The following is a 23,484-nucleotide window of genomic DNA, read 5'->3' as shown; positions in this document are numbered from 1 at the left end:
GGGGATTTTGCAAGTATCGTGCTCTGCATCGCGTCTTCTTGTTTTCTTCTTATTCAGCCACTCCAGTGTGGCTTTAGCTTTGTGCTTCGAATCATTGTCCTGCTGAAATGTGAATCTCCTACCCAGTTTCAGATTCAAGGCTTTCAGAAATTTTCAGATTTCAGATTCAGTTTTTTCCAGTCTTTTCACCCCACACTTCCTTGCTTAAAATCTTAACTTAAAAAAACAAACAAAAAAACAAAAACATTTCCTTCTTTGTTCTTTTCGTTCGTTCATTCTTCGACCACGTGTTTCATCCCCATTTCCCCAGATAGTTTTTCACTGTTTAATTTAAAAATGGTTAAACTTTCCCCTGAAGTGCAGTATTCTGCCGTATATTATAACACTTTTTTCTTCTTCTTCTTTAAAGGGTTGCTTTCGACTTGCTCACCAAATCTATTCATTCCAAAATTTTTTTCCCATCTCTTACAGTTCCTCCTGCCTACATTCCCTAAACTCACCTGCACTCCACCCCCTCCAGCATCCTTAAACGTATCTCTGACTCGAAGGTCACAAGAAACTCATTTTGCAATAAATGTTCGTTTCCCATTAATCGTACAACACTTCCTAAAATGCAAACTCACTCCTCCCTCCAAGTCTTCCCCCATCACCCATCCCTTTCAAATCTCCCCCCTTGCCCCTTCCCTTCTAAACTCCCCTTTAACCCCTCTCCTCATAAACTCCCCCCTCGCTCCTCCCCTTCAAATCTCCCCCACCCTCATCTTTTCTCCACTTCCCCCCTCACACCCCTCCTCCTCAAAAGCATCCTACCTGCTTCTTCTCCCTTCCCACTCTCACCTCCATCTCCCCTAACCTTCTTCCTCGATCTGTCTCCCCACCCCCTCAAATAACACCTCACTGTGCCTCACCCAATCACCATCAAATCTTTTGTCCGCCCCATCCTTCCCTTTCTCCGAGCTATTCTGAAAATTTCTGACACACTTTCAACAGCTCTCCCTACATCTTTCTCCTCTTTCACATATCTTACCCTACCCCCCCCCCCCCCCCCGTTCTGTATCTGATGCTCCCCCTTCCTCTTCATTAACGGTATGGACCTCAAGCATCCAGGTCCTTCGCTCAAACTTGATCTCTCCATACAGGTTGCTTCTGACAAACCAGATTTGATCTGCTTAACAGAAACTTTCCTCCTTCATGATGTCTCTGATTCCTTAATATCTCTCCCGGATTACTCCCTCCTCTGGTATGATAGACCTGAGCCTCGTCCTGGAGGTGGGGTTGCTATCTTTATCAAAAACTCTCTTCCTCACTCGCCCTGCACTGTCCTCTCTCCACCTCACCCCCAGGAGTACCTCTGGCTCTGGCTTCCCCTTCACTCCCACCTTTTGTTCACATGTGTGTTGTGCCGTCCACCAAACAGTGATGACTCCATCTACATCTCACTGTCTGATAAAATAGACCAACTTCTATCGACTCATCCCAACTCTCTCTTCCTCATAGGTGGTGACTTCAATTGTCACCATGCCAGTTGGCTGGGTGTGGGTACCTCTCTCACCAGCCATGGCTCCTCAGCAAAGGACTTCTGCGACTCACTGGGACTGACACAATCTGTCAATTACCCGACCCAGATCTCAGTCAACGGAGCATCTTCTCTTCGAGACATGGTTATGACTAACATCCCTGCAAATGTCTGCTGCTCTTCTTCTGCTCCAATCAGCTCATCTGATAATGTGCTTCTTAAAGTGGACATCTCTCTGACCATTCTCAGAGAGCTTCCTCAGCATGGACGAGTCTGGCATTTCACTCAGGCCAACTGGCACGGTCTTCAAGCAGCCATCAATCTTCTGGACTGGTCTCCCATCTCTCCTGCCTCTGACATCAACTCATCCTGGGAATTCTTCCAAAGTAAATTGCTCTCTTTCATGTACAGATTTATCCCATCTCGTCTTCAGTTGTCATACCCTTCCTCCCTTCCATGGTTCACGGAATCTTGTGGTGAGGCAGTTGCCCAGAAACAACTTGCCTTCGCCTCCTGGAAAGCAAATCCAATGGAAGGAAATCTAATTTCCTTTCACAAAGCCCGAAACAAGTGTGTGTGCACCCTCAGGAGTGCCAGGAAACAATATCTTTCCTCTCTCAAGCCCGAACTCTCAAACCTGTCTCCCTCTTCCAAATCCTGGTGCCGTCTGGTTTAATCTGTTTCTGGTGTTTGTTCTCCCTCAATACCCTCCCTTACCGCAAACGGCTACACAGCTGACTCCGCACATGAAAAAGCTGAATGCCTCAACTCTGTGTTTGCCTCTAAATCTTGTGTCCCAAACACATCCCTCTCTGTACCCAGTCATACCCAGTCGTACCCAGCTGCTCTTGGACACTGTGTCCTTTTCTCGTGACAAGGTGAAGTTTCTGTCAACCCTCGACTCTGATTCTGCAACTGGACCTGACGGCATCAGCCCTCGGGTCCTAAAATCCTGCTCTGCCGCTCTTCCACTCCCTCTCTCTGTTCTCTTCGCCCTCTCTTTTGCTCAAGGTCATCTGCCATCAGCTTGGAAATCAGCCAACATCACCGCTTTACACAAAAAATGTGCCAAAACAGATCCTTGCAACTGCAGACCAATCAGCCTTCTCCCAATTATCAGTAAAGTCATGGAATCCATCATTGCTTCGGATATCAAATCTTTCCTCTTCTCCAATGGCTTGATCTCTCGCCATCAATTTGGTTTGAGACCAGGTCACTCTACTCTGGGCATACTGCTTCTGCTGTCTCAACAATGGATGGAGGTCCTCAATGCCAAACAAGAAATTAGAGCTGTCTCACTTGACATATCACATGCCTTCGATACGGCCTGGCACCCCGCTCTGCTCACCAAACTCTCCTCCTATGGTATCCATGGAAATCTCCACTCATGGCTTGCGGACTTCCTCTCTGGTCGAAGGCAACGTGTGGCCATGAATGGATTTCTCTCATCTCCCCTTCCTGTTCTGGCTGGAGTTCCCCAAGGTAGTGTTCTGGGCCCTGTGCTATTTCTGGTCTTCATCAATGATCTCTCCGACTCTCTGGAAAATCCTCTCTATCTCTTTGCTGATGACTCCACTATCTGCCGCTCCATTCCTCATCCCTCAGATCGGCAGTCTGCAGCCTCCTCACTCTCTGCAGACCTGGAAAAAATCACAGACTGGTCAAACAAGTGGAACATGTCTTTCAATCCTGACAAATCTCACACTCTTACAATGTCTCTCCGAAAGGACCGACTGGAAAATCCTCCCATCTACTTTCTCAACAATCCTCTCCAAGAAGTTCTGTCGCTCAAGCTTTTGGGTCTCACTATCTGCCATGATCTTTCTTGGGAAAACCACATTTGCAAGCTGGCCTCCAAAGCCAGTCGCCGACTGGGCATCCTCCGTCGTGCGAAGTCCTTCCTTGGCACACCTGAGCTCCTCACCACATGCAAGGCTTTCATCCGCAGCTCAATGGAATACTGTTCCCCCCTCTGGGCTGGTGCTCCTGCCTCACACCTAGCTCGGCTTCACGCTGTTGAAACCAAAGCTTTCAGAATCATTGGAATCTCCTACGATGAAGTTAACTCCGAGGGCCTTTCACTCACTCACCGCAGGCAGGTTGGTGGTCTTTCTGTCTTCTACCGGCTCCTCTCCGGCCTTGCTCCCCCAGCTCTCTCTGTGCTCTGTCCCCCCCAATATTCCTTCAGGTCGCACAAGATCTGCCTGCAACCCTCTTATGGTTAAACTGCCAAAATCAAGACTCTCTGCTCACCTTCACTCCTTCATTCGTCCTTTCTCCCGCCTCTGGAACAAACTCCCCCACTACCTTCAATCCCACTCCTCCCTCCAGGTCTTTAAAACAGCTGTTCACCACCATGTCTTATCTTCCCCCATCCAAAACCTTGATCTTTTCTACCCCCGCTAATTCACCCCAGATACTTTTATTTTTTGAAATTCCAACTTCTTTCCTGGAAGTCCTTGCAGTGTTCATATGTTTTATACCTCTCCCACCTCCCCCAAAGCCCTCCCCTTCCCACATTTCTCCGGATGTCCCTGCTCTCAAATGTTGTGTTTGTGTCCTTCCCCCTCTCTCCCCATCTTATCTGCCGCTCCCCTTATTTTTTGTGTTTTGTGTGTCGGTTTGACTTTTTGTGCGATTCATGTTAGCTCTTTCACGAGCCTCGATCTTGTATACAAAAAAACAAAAAAAACAAAAAAAAAACAAACAGCAGGAACCATTTAGAAGGACGTGGAAGGAGCACACAAAATTAGATATAGTTATATTTCTCGAAGAAATAGAAAGATATATCAAAGTATATAAAAATACACAGAATGAGTACACAAACAACAATAACCACAGCCACCACGACAGCAGCAACAACAACAACTAAGTGTCAGAAAAGATCAATTTTTCAGCTGTTTCACTTAATTTTACATTCTCATTGAGATTCACAGAAAAACATGCAAGTTTCCGTTTGTAAAGTACACCATATTGGCTTTTCATTAAAGCTGGATCAAACATCACAAAGCCAGGGCTGGGCACACCGAGTAATACTGGAAGTAACAGCATAACAAATATTTGTTTACTGTTCATCAAGAAGAGTTGACTGTTTGGTCAAGTAATGTAAGATTTGCATTTTCTCCACTGGCTCTTGTGAGTTTGATTCTCAAAGCTAATCACCTTTGCTAATCCGCAGTGGGAAAGTGTGATGGATACACCAAACATCCCTCAAACACATGAGTTATCCTGCGGTGGACTGAAGTGGCAGTTTTAGTTGTGTAGGAAATTAAATCCAAGCTAAACAGTTCACAGGCAAGTGATGTGGCCTCTGAGCTGTCCAATCAGAGCCAAGAAGGTGGCAATTCAGGAAGCTTGCTTATATGTGTAAATTATTATTTATTTTGAAAATTTGATTATGCATTCTCTCTCTAATTAACGTAATTGTTTATGTTGAGAGACAAGGCTGATCGTAATAAAGTAAGAGTGAATAAACACATGGGTATCTCAGTGCGGCTTGTCACGTGCTCTCTTCATCTGCCATATTGAGTTTTTGGCAAACAAAGGGTGTGTGTGCGGGTGGGGTGGGGGGAGGGGGGGGAGGGGAAGTGGGGAGGGGTAAGGATCAGCTTCCACAAGGAATTCAGCTTGGGGTGGGGACTCAGTTTTCAATTGGCTGATTTTTTTACATTTCTTTTATTTTCCGGTGCATCAGGATTTGGAAACTGAGTGTTAAAGGTGAAGTATAAATGGAACAGAAAACCACTACTTAGAAAGCATTTTAGGTATGTATATGTATATGTTGTTAACGGAAGGATGGTTATTTGCAGTTATTTGCATTTGATGGTGGTTTTATTTCTTCTTCGAACAGTTTGGCCTCAGGCGATGTCATCTATCATGTGAAACACAATGTCAGTTTGTGTGTTTGTACAGATGTCTGTCCCCTTCATAAGGGAAGGTTTTAAAGGCCAATCTTTTAACACGAATGTGTGTTCACTACGGTCTATTTTAAAGGATAAAACAAACTCGAAAAACATTTTCCATAAAAGGGTAATTATATCGGTGGCAATTGCAAAATGAGCTTCATGGGCGGTGTATAGAAGGGTTTTTTTAAACAACAATAAATACAAGGTGCAGGGAGGTGAAATTCACTGCACGTGATGTTGTTTCATATGCAGCCTGTGGCTGCTGGGTGAATCGTTTCTCTGGAGGTGCATTTGTGCCACTGATGCAGTGCAGTGCTCCAATTACCCACTGATGCGGTGCCCGAATTACCAGTGAGCTGGTACTCAATTTGCCGACCTTGGAGGGATGACAGACTGGGTCAACCCCCTTGGCGTTAATTCAACGATCGACCAGGATTTGAACTCAGGATCCTAGAATCCCAAGCCAGCACCCTAACCGCGAAGCCAACACCAGGCTTTATACGAGTTAATGTAATAAATGACTTCAGAAATTAATGATTGTTCTATAGAATGGAAGTAAAAGTCTAGTATATAACTTTCACAAAAGGTGTGGAGTAGGGGGCCTAATTTAGTAATTTCACAAAGAAGTGGGGTGGGCGAGGGGGATCCCCCTGAATCTCCACCCCACACCCCCCACCCTCCCTTTCCCCATCCCCTGTGCGCACGCACGCACACACACACACACACACACACACACACACACACACACACACACACACACTTTGTTTGCCAAGAACACAATATGGCAGATGAAGAGAGAGCATGCGACATGGGCGGGATACAGAAGGCGAAAGATGAAGATGAAGAGAGCACGCGACAAGCCACAATGAGACATACCCATGTGTTTATTCATTTATTATATTACAATCAGCCATATCTCTCAACATATGCTATTATGTTAATTCGAGAAATAATGCGCAAACAGATCATCAAAATATATAATAATTTTTCATATAAGCAGGCCTCCTGAACTGCATCTTCTTGGCCCTGATAGGACAACTCAGAGGCCCCAAAAGGACCCTGCACAAAAGCAACAAAAGCCCCAATGGTGGACCCGTATGCCATACCAGCCTCCAAAATTAATCCGACCAATAAGAATACAGTTTAGTTTTGGACACAACAACCACGGTCTATACAAGAACTGCAATGAGTCACTGACTCAAATAAAGTAATTTGCTCCTTCTTTCACAACACTAGTCTGAAAGCTCCAAGGCAGATTTGATCAATTATAACCCTCATTTGAGGTGAATGTGACATCTAAAAAGGGCCAAGATAGATGTCACATTTAATATTTGAGGATGTAATCAAGATGGATTGGCTCCAATTTTATGCCAGATTTAAAATGGGGACAGGATTTCTGTTCACATTAAACAACTGCCAATTATGATGAACTTGGTCCGTCTGTTTAAATGTTTTAGAAATTCACCATTTATTCCTCTTTTGTTCATTCTTCTTAAATTACTGTGGAGGTCAAGTTTGAAAAGATAAAAAATATATAAAAGTAAAACAATGTGTTTAAAATCTTTGAAATGGAGTGCAATTTTGCTATATTTCTTTTCGCACAATTGGTCCAAGAGGTAACTTCTGAAATAACATGAAAATACAAACTTTTCAAAGATAGAGACTCGAACTACCTTCTGCCAGTTGTTGTGATTCAGAAGAGCACAGGAAATTTAGGATTCAGCCCATAATGGGTTTTTTCATCGCACATGTTCAAATTTTGTGCCAGTAAATGCACATATCAGGAAAAGGAGCAAAGCTATATATTGTAAACAATAGAGCATCTTGCATATCAGATGCACCTGGAAACACAGGCACTGCCAACCTGGATGTGTGTTGGTGTATTATTGCACAGGTATATCAACTCCATGCGTTTATCATGTTCAATTAAATACAACGCAGAGCATTATCCGATACATTCAGTGATTAGCATTCTGGTATTAAGTCTACCTCAGCAAAAGTTCTTGCAGGTTACTGTTTCCTCCCCAACTCTCATGTTCATTCATTCCCTTGCTAAAGCTGGGGGTACCACATTTACTAACTGATATGTATTATATCAGCAAGTGCCATGAACGACCATAGAAGCAAGCTGGAATGTGTTGGTGTAGATAGCAGAAAAGAACAAGTACAGGGTTGTTGGAAGGCTTGCTTGTCGAGTTAAGGGCCTGGTCTCTGGGCTTTACCAACGTGAGCGGGGATTTGTCTATGGTCTGGAGACGGAGGCTCCACGGTACATGTGTGCCATTCCATTTGATATCGATCAACATGCTATCAGTAGGTGCTCTTAACCTATATACAGACTTGGCATTTAATATAGAATTTTTTTTTTTTTCTTGACTTGGGTTTACTTTCTTAACTCAGTATATCAATCTGGTGAGTTTCTTTTACACTTTGGTGATTTATTTGTTGAAAGAACCATGTCACTGATTGTCTGTCGCAGCAAGAAGTCAACAACAGGATTATATCACAGGTGGCGTGGCAAAATGTACGGACAGGTGCATTTGATGATTGGCTTCACAGTCGGGTATACAAGGGTTGTTGCGTTCTGTATTAGTGGAAAACAACTGCTGCACGTCTCCAAAAGTTATTGCCGCTTCCTCTGGAGATGGTCCGTCAACTCGACTTTGCTGTTTGTCATGGAGTGGTGGCTTTACGAAATTACGGCATGAAACAACGTGCTATTGCTCGGCAGTATGGCATCACTCAAAGTCAGGTGTCAAAGATCCTGAAACAAAATGCTCAGAGGGGCGTACCTACTCCAATACCGAGGCCAGGACGTCCCCGCAGAACCACAAGGAGGGATGATCGCCAGCTGCACCGGTTAGTCCGCAATGGCCGCACCAAGTCAGCTAATCGGCTTAGGGCTGAGTGGCAGCAACTGGCAAATGTGCCTGTATCCAGAAGGCTAGTCAACCAACAACTGGTTCAAGCAGGCTATCGTGCCAGGCGTCCCCTGAGAAAGCCACGCCTGACCAGACAACACCGCCAGCGCCGATTGCAGTGGGCCAGAGAGCACCGTCAATGGCAGCCAGGACACTGGAATCACGTGATCTTCAGTGACGAGTCTAGATTTCTGGTCTATCGTCAAGTGCATGAAGCCTACAACAAAGATTGTATAGTGCCAAGAGTCCAAGCTGGAGGTGGTGGGGTGACCGTTTTGGCTGCTTTTCATGCACGGGGCAAAACTGACCTGGTTGTTCTGAATGGAAACCTGACCCAGTTCAGGTACAGGGCCATTCTGGAAGAAACATTGCTTCCATTTGCTCGTGCAGCCTTTCGAGGAAACTTTGTCTTCCAAGATGACAATGCACGGCCTCATCGTGCTCGCATGATCCAACACTTTCTTGCTGACCGTGGTGTAGAGCATATGGAGTGGCCTGCCATGTCCCCGGATATGAATCCGATAGAGAACTTGTGGGCAGAATTAACGTGTCAAATCGAACACTTGGACCAGCAGCCGACCTCTGTGCGTGAATTGCAGCAGGCTATTGTCACTGTATGGCAAGCGATTCCTGTCCAAACGTTGGCAAATCTCGTGAACAGCATGCCTCAACGTGTACGTGCTCTCCTGAATGCTCGTGGGGGTTACACAAAGTACTGAACTGTAATTTTACTGTCCGTAATCCCAGTCGTAATTTAACTTTTGTTTTTGTTTAAAAAATTTTTTGGCTAATGTGCAAAATAAAGAGATACTTCTGGAAAACGTACAGAAGTTTAACACAGTACTGTCCATGAATTGAGTTCGATATCAGTTTACATCACTTTCAAGGATCAATTTATTTGTTTCGAAATGTCAAATGTGGTTTTTGTTTCTTTTAAAGGTCACATTAACAAAGTCTAGAATAATTTCAACATAATTCCAATGAACTTTTGGTTCTAAGTCATCTTGAAAAGTAAGTTCACCCCCACAAAAAAATATTCCATATTAAATGCCAAGTCTGTATTTCAATTTTCTGCAAATAACTGCTTATTTGCATAACCACTTATTTGCATAATAAGTACTTTGCACTGGCACGGTTCACCAGAGGACATGGGTTCGATTCCCGGTCTGAGTGTGTAATTTTTCCATATATGTGTATCGATTGGGAAATTATTTTCCATTGTAAAAGGTATGGGTAAGCAAAAGGGTCAAAACCATCCCACCCCTGTAATGAACTTTTAATTTTGCCAAAGTTACAGCATACAGCGCACGGAGTTTAGCCAAACTTACATTTATTACATGATACGTATGAAAACATGACATGACCTGACAAAAACAAATATATGGTGATTTACAAACACAAATATATGGTGATTTACAAAAACAAATATATGGTGATTTACAAACACAAATATATGGTGATTTACGAACACAAATATATGGTGATTTACAAACACAAACATATGGTGATTTATAAACACAAATATATGGTGATTTACAACCACAAATATATGGTGATTTACACACACAAATATATGGTGATTTACACACACAAATATATGGTGATTTAAAAACACAAATATATGGTGATTTATAAACACAAATATATGGTGATTTACACACACAAATATATGGTGATTTATAAACACAAATATATGGTGATTTACAAACACAAATATATGGTGATTTACAAACACAAATATATTTGTGATTTATAAACACAAATATATGGTGATTTACAAACACAAACATATGGTGATTTATAAACACAAATATATGGTGATTTACAAACAAAATATATGGTGATTTATAAACACAAATATATGGTGATTTATAAACACAAATACAGTCACGTGAAAAACTAAGTACACCCCATGTAAAGTTTTGACTTTTTCAACATATTTCAACATACAGCTATTTGATCTTCATTTCAACAATATTGATAGATAAAGGTGATATAATATAACAAATATCATGAAACATTTACATTTTGTGGTTCATTGTATAATTTAAATAAACATAAATGCAAATTTCGCATGTGGAAAAAGTAAGTAAACCCTTGGCTCTAATAGGTGGTATTGCCGCCTTTGGCAGAAACAACCTCAAGTAGGCATTTCTTATAACTGTCTACCAGTCTCTGACATCGACTGGGAGAAATTTTTGCCCACTCCTCCATGCAGAATTATTTCAGCTGTGCGATGTTTGAGGAGTTTCTTGCATGCACAGCTCGTTTCAAATCCCCCCCACAACATCTCGATGGGATTTAGATCCGGGCTTTGACTTGGCCATTCCAGAACCCTCCATCTCTTTCTTTTCAGCCATTCCTTGGTGGATTTACTGGTATGTTTAGGGTCATTGTCATGTTGCAAGGTCCACCTACGGTTGACCTTCAACTTTCCAACAGATGTCCTCACATTATCCTCAAGCACCCTCTGGTACAATGAAGAATTCATAGTGGATTCTATGATGGTGAGCTGCCCAGGCCCTGATGCAGCAAAGCTGCCCCAAACCATAATATTTCCACCACCATGCCTTACAGTTGGTATCAGGTTCTTGTGGTCAAATGCTATCTTTGGTTTTCGCCAAACATGTCTTCTGGTACTGTGGCCAAATAGCCCTCCCTACCTTTGACTCATCTGTCCAGAGCACATTGTTACAGAAGTGCTGGTCTTTGCCGAGGTGTTCATTGGCAAATTTTAGTCTTGCCCTGGTGTTCTTTCTGGACAGCAAAGGTTTCCTCCTGGCACACCTCCCATGTCGATCAAATTTGTGCAGCCTCTTTCTAATGGTAGACTCGTGCACTTTGACATCAACAGTGGCAAGAGCTACCTGTAGGTCCTGTGATGACATTCTGGGGTTCTTAGAGACTTCTTTCAGCATCTTGCGGTCTCTGCTCTCGGGCTGAACTTGCTGGGTCGGCCTGGCCTGAACAAGTTGGCAGTTGTTTGGAATCTTCTCCACTTGTAGATGATCTTCCGGACAGTCGAAGATTGATTTCAAATTGCTTGGAGATCTTTTTAAATCCCTTCCCAGACTTGTAGGCATCTATAACCTTCTTTCTGAAGGCCTCAAAGAGCTCTTTTGATCTACGCATCATGACGCCGCACACTTCAACAATAAAGAGAAACCCAACCTAAATGTCTGAGGTTTAATTAACACAGGTTCCTCCAAGATCCTCTCTAACGATGTTCTAATCATTTGCACCTGAGCTGGTGCACCTGATTCTAATTTTAGGTATTTGAAGTAGTGATAAATGTAGGTGTGTACTTACTTTTTCCACATGCGAAATTTGCATTTATGTTTATTTAAATTAAACAATGGACTACAAAATGTAAATGTTTCATGATATTTGTTATATTATATCACCTTTATCTATCAATATTGTTGAAATGAAGATCAAATATCTGTATGTTGAAATATGTTGAAAAAGTCAAAACTTTACATGGGGTGTACTTACTTTTTCACGTGACTGTATATGGTGATTTACAAACACAAATATATGGTGATTTACAAACGCAAATATATTGTGATTTATAAACACAAATATATGGTGATTTATAAACACAAATATATGGTGATTTACACACACAAATATATGGTGATTTACAAACACAAATATATGGTGATTTACAAACACAAATATATGGTGATTTACAAACACAAATATATGGTGATTTACAAACACAAATAAATGGTGATTTTTAAACACAAATATATGGTGATTTATAAACACAAATATATGGTGATTTATAAACACAAATATATGGTGATTTACAAAAACAAATATATGGCGATTTACAAACACAAATATATGGTGATTTATAAACACAATCATATGGTGATTTACAAACAAATGTATGGTGATTCATAAACACAATTATATGGTGATTTACAAACAAATATATGGTGATTTTTAAACACAAATATATTGTTACGGTTTTTAGAACCTTCAAATTTTAGTAAATGTTCCCTTATAAATGATCCCCTGTAAATATCACCATTATTTGGCTTTATTAAAGATCGCACCCGAGTTAGTCCATGTACAACACGTAGATCACCATAGGACCTCTCTGTAGTTTTCTCATTATTATGTGTTTCAGTTAAGGATCTGTTCCCAATAGTTGAATCTACGTTGCATTAATCAAATAAGATAGGCCCCTTCAATTTCCCCAATCATCTCCCGCTCTTCAAAGTGCAGTAGCAGTAGGGCAGCATTCGCTGCCCCTTGTCTTGGTTCGGTTGATGGCCCCAAGCCGCCATTGAACATGCGGTCTCAGGCCGAGGAAAAAGGGGGCGGGACACAAGAACAAGGTGTGGCACGTCAACTCACCATCAGAGATGGAGCCAGCGAGCCCTGACCTGCCAACCAGGGCCGAGGTGAGCCGACCGGTAGGCGTGTCATAGGAGCCGGCGGCTGGATACGAGAACGCGCAATAAAAGCGGCTGCGAGGGACTAATTCAAGAGATGAGAGAGAGGAGAGATTAGTGCGAAGGTCCGAGGTGTGAGAGGAGAACACGCTGAATCGTAAGCCAGGAGAGTGGGTCCGTTGGCAACGACAATCTCGCCATATATTCACATTGTCAGACCGCGTGAAACGAATACGTGCAGCTGCCGCCGGGTTTCGCCTCAAGCCCGGAGCGTGGACCGGAGCGTGGACTGGAGCAGACCTCGACGCTGTGCATTTGCCCGGACCTTCCTGCCCTGCCATCGGCTTGGACCTTCTCCTCCTTCCTGCCATTATCCTCCCATGTAAGTCTGTTTGTTTGTCTGGGGTATAATATAAGACTGTTTTAAGGCTGCCCTGTGTAACTGCTTCTTCCTCTCCTTGTAAATGCCCTTCTTTCGTTTCCTCTTCATTTCATGTACATAATTAATAAATATCTGTTCTTCCTTTACTTTGGTTTCTTCTTCCCCCGATCGCTTTAGTCCCTTCCCAATTGAGTACCTGTGGCACGATTTGGCCAACGCTCGGAGGCGGGTTTAGTCCTTTGTTAACGGCTCGAGCTGCAGATTGCTAAACCGCTCGGCAATCTTCCATCTTGTCCGTGGCTCGAGCAGAAGTAGCGCCCTGCTTTGCGGCGAGGTTGGCGAAGGTATCTGGGACTCCATTGACCAGTCACCCTGGTCAACCTCACCCCCCGCAAAGGAGCGCGATACCTTCTAGGACTCGGACGGCCAGTGTGATAGACGAGGGGATTAAACCCCCCTCGGTAAGGGGAGTGCCGAAACTGAGATCCCTAACAATTGGTGTCAGGAGTGGGATATTTGAAAGTGGGATATTGGGATATTTGATAGTGGGATATTTGAGTATGGAGCGAAAGAGAATGTACGAGCGAGTACAATGGTAGAATGCGTGGGAGGTACAAGCGGCGTTGGAGCGCCGGGTTTGGGGAGTGTAAAAGGGGTCGCGTATGCGTGTGAGCATGCGAGTGAAACATCAACGTTGACCGGGGCAGCGGTTAGGCCGACGTATAGCCGACACGAGCTCCCGGTCCGTGCCGGGCGGTGTGGGCTGCGGGAGCTGGCGGGGATCGGTGTCGCGTCGCTCCTGTTCGGAGCGTCGTGCACGATTCGGGCTGGGCTCCACCCCGCACGGTCGAGTCCGCGCTTTGCCGGGCAAGGCGACCGGCCCGGTTTCTTGGGGAGGTAGGAGGAGTCGGAACGGTGCCCCCTTGTGGTGGCGGCGTTCCACCCGGGCAAGGCTGGCCCACCGCGCATGGGAGCGAAAGGCCCTGCGTAGGGATGGTGCCTTCAACCTTGGCCCAACCAAACCCCCTCCCCTGAACCGAATGCCGGACGGACCCAACCGCAGGAGACCAAACCACCCGAATGCATTGCTCGGCTTTGCGAAGCCGAGCTTCGAAAATGTAACGACGCACCGAGGCTCAAGTTTAATGGACATTTGGTAGGGATAGTGAATATGATTGGCAAATTGGATTGGCAAATTGGATTGGCAAATTTGATGGGCAAATTTGATTGGCAAAATTGGAAATTGATGGCAAAAGGTACCGTATTTTCCGGTGTATCAACCGCACCCCCGATTTTCGACTTTTAAAAAACCCCCAAAAAAGATTTTCGAGGGAAAAAAAACAAAAAAAACAGGAAAATTTAAAAAAGAGAAGAGAATAAATAAATAAAATGGAAAGCGAAATATGATGAAAGGAAAGAGAAACTGAAGACAGAGAAAGAGTGAAAATACATGAAATGAGTTGAAAGAGAATTTAAAAAACATTATAATTATTCTTTCTTGCCAATGTGGGGCCCTGAAAAGGGCCGTTGGGTTTTGGCTCTTGCCAATGTGGGGCCCTGAAAAGGGCCGTTGGGTTTAGTCTCTAAAATCCAAAGAAGTCCTCGTCATCCGTTTCTTCAGTCCAATCCGAGTCGGGGTAGGCGAGATCCTCGTCGTCGTTATCCTCTTCTCCATCGTCGGAAAAGGGCCGTTGGGTTTAGGCTCTAAAATCCGAAGAAGTCCTCGTCATCTGTTTCTTCAGGGAAGACATTACGAAGACCATCATCCGAGTCTGGGTTGGCGAGATCATCGTCGTCGTTATCCTCTTCTCCATTGTCGGTCACTGCCACTTCATCCTCCCAAATGATGTCATCTTGAGTGCCATCAAGGGCATTAGATATGCAGCACTTGAGGAAGGCCCGCTCGATGATGGCTGCCGGCAACTCCTCCCAGACCTTCAGTATCCAGCTACAGATCGTCGGGAGGTCCACCTTCCTCATCCTCCCAGTCTTGGTGAAGGTCTTGTCCCCCGACAGCATCCACTTCGACCAACAGCGCCGCAGACCGTCTTTGAACGGCTTGTTGACTGAAACGTCTAGCGGCTGCAGCAGCGACGTCATGCCACCCAGGATCATCACCAGATCAGTGTTGAGCCCCCTCAGCGTTGACTTGGTCTCCTCTGTCTTGTGACAATGGAAGGCGTCGAGGACGAGCATGCTCCGTCGCCGCAAAAGCCCACCAACTCGTCTCCCCCACACGACGCGGAGCCAGTCATCTACCAGCGCTTGGTCCATCCACCCCTTGGCCTGGGCACGAACGATTACACCCAGAGGAAATTTATCCTTTGGTAGCGTCTTCCTCTTGAAGATGATATACGGCGGCAGCTTTCCCCCATCAGCGGTGCACGCTAGCATAACCGTAAAACGAACTTTCTCATGACCCATTGTAGTGATGGACACCGACTTGTCACCTTTGGCCGAGATGGTGGTCCCTCGAGGCACATCGAAGGTCAGCGGCATCTGATCTGCGTTGCCGATGTGGCTTAGGGGATAGTCATGCTGCTTGCGGAACTTGATCACGAACTTCTGAAAATTAGCAGTCTTCTCTGCTATGTCATCAGGGAGACTCTGTGCGATGTGGGTTCGCCGGCGAATGGAAAGGCCATGACGACCCATGAACCTGTATGCCCAAGACGTACTGGCTGTGAAGTCATCGACCCCTGTTTCCCTGGCGATGAGTCGGGCCTGGAGTCGCAATGCTAGTGTCGCGATGGCGTGTCCCTCGGCTCGCTTCTCTCTCACCCACATTAGCAGTCTCTCCTCCAAGGCCGGCCACTGGGCTGCTTTGCCCCTCATCGCCTTCTTCTTCTTCAGCATCGTCTCCAGCATCTGCTTGTTAGTCCGCCAGCGTCTAATGGCGGACTCGTCGATTCCGAAGTGTCGGCCGGCCGCCCGATTACTAAACTCTTCTCCAAACCTGCAGGCACGGAGCTTGAAAGCTGCTGTGAATGATCGCGGTGCCATCTCGTGGTCTTGGTCAGGATAGAAGCGAATGGTGAAGCTTGGTCTTGGTCAGGATAGAGGCGAATGGTGAATCTTGCGACCCAATCCTGTCTTTATTTAGCACACTCTATTCACTATGTGACCTGTCATTCAAAGAGGACTAGTGAAAGTACACATTTTCACAAACACGCATAGAAAAATCAAATATTACAAACTTCAAACTTTCTTGTATTTTGACTGGCAGCAGTAATCGGCGTTGAACCTACCTTAGTAACGTAATTGACGATCATTCATCATTGTATCCCCACAACCCCAAAGTAATATAAAGATTACGTCCCGTTGATATGACAGTTTTTCAAGGCACAAATTTTTCTGTTACTGTGTATCAACCGCACCCCCCTTTTTAGGGTTTTCCCGTCGGTACAAACCGCGGTTGATACACCGGAAAATACGGTATATGGTGTAGAGGGATGGTAAATCCACCATTCCTCACATCATAACCCGGGCACATGAGCATTAGGTTTATGGGGTATTGGGGTGGCTGTGCAAACTAGCCCGGGAGGGTTAGGATAAAATGATAGGGATTTAGAAATGACAGTAGGTAACTGTAGAGTTAAGTAGTGACATTATACCTGTAGTAGGGGACATAGAGAGGTTAGAATGGTTGTTAACGACGTGGTATGTGCAATAGTGTAAGGGATGACTGGGGATGCACTAAGTTAGAGGGAAACCAGGTAGCCAGATGATGCAGTTGTGTTTGTGGTGAGAGTGATGAAATGAGGAATTGGTATGAAAGTGCATGGTAGTGCTGGTTATGAAATGAGGCAATGCTCGTGAACGATGTGTGTGTGTGTGAAAGTGAATGAGCAGAGCATTGTGGACATGTGAGTAATTGTGATTGTGCATTGAGTTGAGTGTATTGCATTGAATAAATGAGCCTGGGAGGAAAGGAGGGTGCAAGTGCCACCAGGTGTGCAGGTGACACCAAATGTGTGGGCACAGGTGTGCAAGCGAAGCACAGGTGTATGGAGAATGGTTGTGTGGAATAGCTAGTATGGAGTAGATGGTCTGGAGTGAAAGGCGCATGGAATAAATGGAGTATGGAATGGATGGTGTGGAGTGAGTAGTGTGGAATATGTGGAGTGGAGTGGTTGGTGCAAAAGGAGTGGATGGGGAAGATGGACCCCTTCATGAATACCTGGGGAGGGTAGTTTAAAAGTAGGTAGAGGGAGTAGGAGGAGGATTTACAAACACAAATATATGGTGATTTATAAACACAAATATATGGTGATTTATAAACACAAATATATGGTGATTTACAAACACAAATATATGGTGATTTATAAACACAAATATATGGTGATTTACAAACACAAATATATGGTGATTTATAAACACAAATATATGGTGATTTACAAACAAATGTATGGTGATTTTTAAACACAAATATATGGTGATTTACAAACAAATATATGGTGATTTACACACACAAATATATGGTGATTTAGAAACACAAATATACAGTGATTTACACACAAATATATGGTGATTTTTAAACACAAATATATGGTGATTTACACACACAAATATATGGTGATTTTTAAACACAAATATATGGTGATTTACACACACAAATATATGGTGATTTACAAACAAATATATGGTGATTTACAAACACAAATATATGGTGATTTATAAACACAAATATATGGTGATTTACAAACACAAATATATGGTGATTTACAAACAAATATATGGTGATTTACAAACACAAATATATGGTGATTTACACACACAAATATATGGTGATTTATAAACACAAATATACAGTGATTTACACACACAAATATATGGTGATTTTTAAACACAAATATATGGTGATTTACACACACAAATATATGGTGATTTACAAACACAAATATATGGTGATTTACAAACAAATATATGGTGATTTACAAACACAAATATATGGTGATTTACACACACAAATATATGGTGATTTATAAACACAAATATACAGTGATTTACACACACATATATGGTGATTTATAAACACAAATATATGGTGATTTACACACACAAATATATGGTGATTTATAAACACAAATATATGGTGATTTATAAACACAAATATATGGTGATTTACAAACACAAATATATGGTGATTTACAAACACAAATATATGGTGATTTACACACACAAATATATGGTGATTTACAAACACAAATATATGGTGATTTACAAACACAAATATATGGTGATTTACAAACACAAATATATGGTGATTTACAAACACAAATATATGGTGATTTACAAACACAAATATATGGTGATTTACACACAAATATATGGTGATTTACAAACACAAATATATGGTGATTTACAAACACAAATATATGGTGATTTACAAACAAATATATGGTGATTTACAAACACAAATATATGGTGATTTACACACACAATTATATGGTGATTTATAAACACAAATATATGGTGATTTACACACACAAATATATGGTGATTTACAAACACAAATATATGGTGATTTACACACACAAATATATGGTGATTTATAAACACAAATATATGGTGATTTACACACACAAATATATGGTGATTTACAAACACAAATATATGGTGATTTACAAACAAATATATGGTGATTTACAAACACAAATATATGGTGATTTACACACACAAATATATGGTGATTTATAAACACAAATATATGGTGATTTACAAACACAAATATATGGTGATTTACAAACACAAATATATGGTGATTTACACACACAAATATATGGTGATTTATAAACACAAATATATGGTGATTTACACACACAAATATATGGTGATTTACAAACACAAATATATGGTGATTTACAAACACAAATATATGGTGATTTACAAACAAATATATGGTGATTTACAAACACAAATATATGGTGATTTACACACACAAATATATGGTGATTTATAAACACAAATATATGGTGATTTACACACACAAATATATGGTGATTTTTAAACACAAATATATGGTGATTTACACACACAAATATATGGTGATTTATAAACACAAATATATGGTGATTTACAAACACAAATATATGGTGATTTACAAACACAAATATATGGTGATTTATAAACACAAATATATGGTGATTTACAAACACAAATATATGGTGATTTACAAACAAATACAGTGGTACCTCGGCTTACGAGTTTAATCCGTTCCGTGACGGAGCTCGTAAGCCAAATCGCTCGTAAGTCAAAGCAAATTTTCCCATTCAAATGCATTGAAATGCTATTAATCCGTTCCAGCCTCAAAAAAAAAACACCAATTTTTTTTGTTAGGTGCTTTTAAATAACAAAAATGTACTTTATAAATAACAAATAATGTATAAACAAGCACGACCTCGTATATACTGTACATAATACAAGAGAATGTAAAGAAATAAACTGGTTTTATTAAGCAGAGGAGAAGAGCATGCCAGGTGAGGTGTGCGTGTTGTCGACTTGGCGAGGCAGTACGATCGTACTCCTTCTACGATATGTACGATTTTGAAGCAGAAGGAGTCCATAAAGGCTATAACGCCAGCCAAGGGCGTTACGATTATTTCAAAGCTCCGGACCTCTATCCATGAAGATATGGAGAAGTTGTTGTTTGTGTGGTTGAAGGAGAAGCAGCTCGCAGGAGATACCGTGACCGAGAGCATCATGTGTTTGAAAAGATTGAAACTCGGATATCGAGCACGGACCACGAGGTGTTTTTTCTTTTTTCTTAATCTCGGTTTCAGTGAACTTTTGCTCTGTGCTCACGTGTACTGTACCTGTACCTGTAATGGTACGTCAGAGGATGGCACCTGTTGTCATCATATTAAGTGCAAGATGTTCTGCATCGTAAGTTGGTACACCGTGGTCTTTCGGCGGTGTTTAAGCCGGCCGTCTTGGCTTCTGTCACCATTGGCATTGAGTCTTTCGATGTAGGTAGGTCGTTGTGTGCCGGTGCCTTGGCCGAATTCCTTCATTGCTGCATTGTTAGCTCACCTGGTTTTTTATACCACATCTTTGGTTATCGGACCAGCGAATGACGTCATCTCCAAAGTATGGCTTATTCTCACTTGTCTTGGACGATCTTCTACTTCTAGCCTTCCACCGTGCATTTGGTGTCCACTGTACTTACTGTACAGTGCCTGGTAAAATTGATGTAATGGGTTTTTGACCGTCAACGCCATGAACCGTCATGAACCGTCATGAACCGTCATGAACCGTCATGAACCGTCAACGCCATGAACCGCTAACACTCAAAAGCCCATTTATCGCGCCTTATAAAGCAAAACGCAAACCGAAAGCCATGCCTCTCAAGCGAGGCGTGCTTCCGTGGTCACGTGATCCACAGGTGTAGCTCATTATACCCGCACGCGCGACACGCTTTGGCGGTCACGTGACCAGCCACTCTGGAGGCGGGGATCCCCGCCGATGACGTCACGGCTGGAGCAAGGAGATTCCTCGCTCATGTATTTCGACGATTGCGTGTTTTATATCCAAGCAGAGATGCTTTCACGGCAAGATAACCACGTGACCGGAACCGGAAGCCACAACCGGAAAATTCAAAAAAATAAATTTTTTGAGCTCGTACATCGGATCTCGGCTCGTATCCCAAAGCAACAAACCGCCCGAGCGACGGCTCGTATCCCGAAAAACTCGTACGTTGGGGCACTCGTAAGCCGAGGTACCACTGTATATGGTGATTTACACACACAAATATATGGTGATTTATAAACACAAATATACAGTGATTTACACACACAAATATATGGTGATTTTTAAACACAAATATATGGTGATTTACACACACAAATATATGGTGATTTATAAACACAAATATATGGTGATTTACAAACACAAATATATGGTGATTTACAAACAAATATATGGTGATTTACAAACACAAATATATGGTGATTTACACACACAAATATATGGTGATTTATAAACACAAATATACAGTGATTTACACACACAAATATATGGTGATTTTTAAACACAAATATATGGTGATTTACACACACAAATATATGGTGATTTATAAACACAAATATATGGTGATTTATAAACACAAATATATGGTGATTTACAAACACAAATATATGGTGATTTACAAACACAAATATATGGTGATTTACAAACACAAACATATGGTGATTTACAAACACAAACATATGGTGATTTACAAACACAAACATGTGGTGAGTTACAAACAAGTACATGGTGATTTACTGTGCACAACATTTTTCAATTGGATTCAGTTCCTTTGGGAGAACAAATATATTTAATACCTTAATTTCCATTGGATAAAAAGACAAAACAAAATCTCATCGTCTCATCTTGTCATCTTCCTCATCATAAACAAATTAAACGTCTCATCTTCTGTTAACGATCCCCTATTCATGAAGTAACATTGGGTTGCCACATCATTTATAGACCTCGAAATAATTTAACGAGGCAAGTTGGTCAACCATATGCTCAACACATGCAGTCTCAATTTTGGCCAGAGTACTGGCACACAATAGCTTACTGCTTGAAAGCTACCACAACATCTTTAATGTGCACAACTGAATGGAAAAAACGCCATTTATATGGATTAACAGCTGGATTAATGTCTCTTCAAAGGACCGTCTGCACAACTGCGAACTGTCTGTTTCAATGAAATTCAGTTCCCTGATGTACACACCAAATCTAAGACAAATCAGCTTGAGCAGCTTACCAATTTATCTACTTCTTAAAAGAGAAAGAACAGTTATTCGGCCCACTATATAAAAAAATTAACATTACTTGCATCAGGTGCTGCTGAGAGGCAAACTGTAGAGTAATGTATGAGAGAGGAAATGCTGATATAAAGATTCATCAAGTATCCTGGGATCAAGTTATTGGCGTTGGGAAGAAGTGGAATGCATGTGCAGTGGAAGGGTTTCTAGGTGTGAAAGAGTGAGGATCCAAATAGAAGAAAACTCACCAGTCTCCCGTCGGGACCAGGACGACCACGTGGTCCTGGTCGACCAGACTCTCCCTGCAGCAACAACACTTCAGGGTCATACTGGTTTTTGTGTAGTTCAAACCAGATTTATCAAAATGTATTCGATTTTTTTTGAGAAAACCATCATGATTTGAATCGATATCTGACAATGAACCTCCTGAGCTGTGATGAGATCAAAAGGTATGTTTGGAGATGTATATGCACCTTGTATGGAATTCTAACATGTCTGGCCAAGAGGGGCTATGTTTGCCATTGTCTATAAGACCTCTTCACAGATTGCATCAATAAATTCAAAATGAAATATCAAGAAAGCTGCTAAAGACTTACTCTGAAATATATTTTTTATGGTGAGGAATACTTAATTATGTCATAGATCACAAAACAAGGCTTTATAAGCCTTCGACGAAAATGATCATGAGGGTGCACTGGCCATGAATATATGTTTCCTGGTGCACTTTGTATGTCATCGAAGACCTCGACTTACATAATCCTATGTTAAAAAACAAAAAAGGGAAAGAGGAAGGGATTTGAAACCATTAAATATCCACCTTTTTAACATTCTTTTCAAAAAGTTTATTTCAGAGAATAAGTAGAATGCAAACCATCTCAAATATCGTTAAATGGTCAAACTTTTAACACAAATTGCACATTGTTATTGCATTGTTAGCTTGGAACATGGTTTCTATTTCCTCCTAGTGCATTGATCCCTGCACATCAAACTTTACAACCATCAGTTCGGCTCAGAATAAACTTTGCCTTGTTGGAAATTATCCAAATATTCAGCAAATTATGGTCCTTTTATCTCCTCATATTTCTATATACAGCAGAAATCAAGGCTCATGCAAATGCTAAATGAATGAAGGGTTTCATATAATGACAAAATATGTGGCAGGGAACAGGAGGAAATTGGAAACTTTGATAGACTGGGGAAGCAAGAGTAGAATATATTACCATTTCCTGAGTTTCAAATGTCGTTAAATAAAAATAACCGAGCTGATTATAAGAAAATGCAAGCTTCTGCTCTCCATTGGCAGAAACAAGAATTAAAATGTGCAGAATTCATACTGATTGGTGCTGATCTTACCTTGGTTCCATTTGTTCCATTTTTCCCCTGTTTTCCAATTTCACCTTGAAGACCCTAAGGTCAAAACATAATGATAAACATGTTAAAATCATGTCTTCAAAACATCACAAACATGATATGACCATGCCTTCAACATCATAAACATGTGAAAGCATGCCCTCTACATTATAAACATATTAAAATGTAATGTAACACCTGATACTACTAAAGTCAGCTAATGTATAGAGTCAATACAAATGAGGCTTCCA

General features: G+C 42.0%; 1 protein-coding gene across 1 annotated transcript in view; it reads right to left on the bottom strand.

Annotated features, from left to right (window-relative positions):
• Positions 1 to 23,484, bottom strand: part of LOC137433154 (uncharacterized) — a 432,405-nt gene that overhangs the window by 240,409 nt on the left and 168,512 nt on the right. The window contains exons 22-23 of the mRNA XM_078783571.1: positions 23,237 to 23,290; positions 22,132 to 22,185 (exon numbers count right to left, since the gene is read on the bottom strand). Coding sequence (XP_078639697.1) covers positions 22,132 to 22,185; positions 23,237 to 23,290 — 108 coding nt within the window. The remainder of the gene's footprint in view (positions 1 to 22,131; positions 22,186 to 23,236; positions 23,291 to 23,484) is intronic.

This window comes from Myxine glutinosa, chromosome 8, assembly GCF_964187855.1.
Source record: "Myxine glutinosa chromosome 8, kmMyxGlut1.1, whole genome shotgun sequence".
Lineage (NCBI taxonomy): Eukaryota > Metazoa > Chordata > Myxini > Myxiniformes > Myxinidae > Myxine > Myxine glutinosa.
Note: the sequence above shows the minus strand (reverse complement) of the source record. Positions and strands in the feature narration are given on the sequence as shown.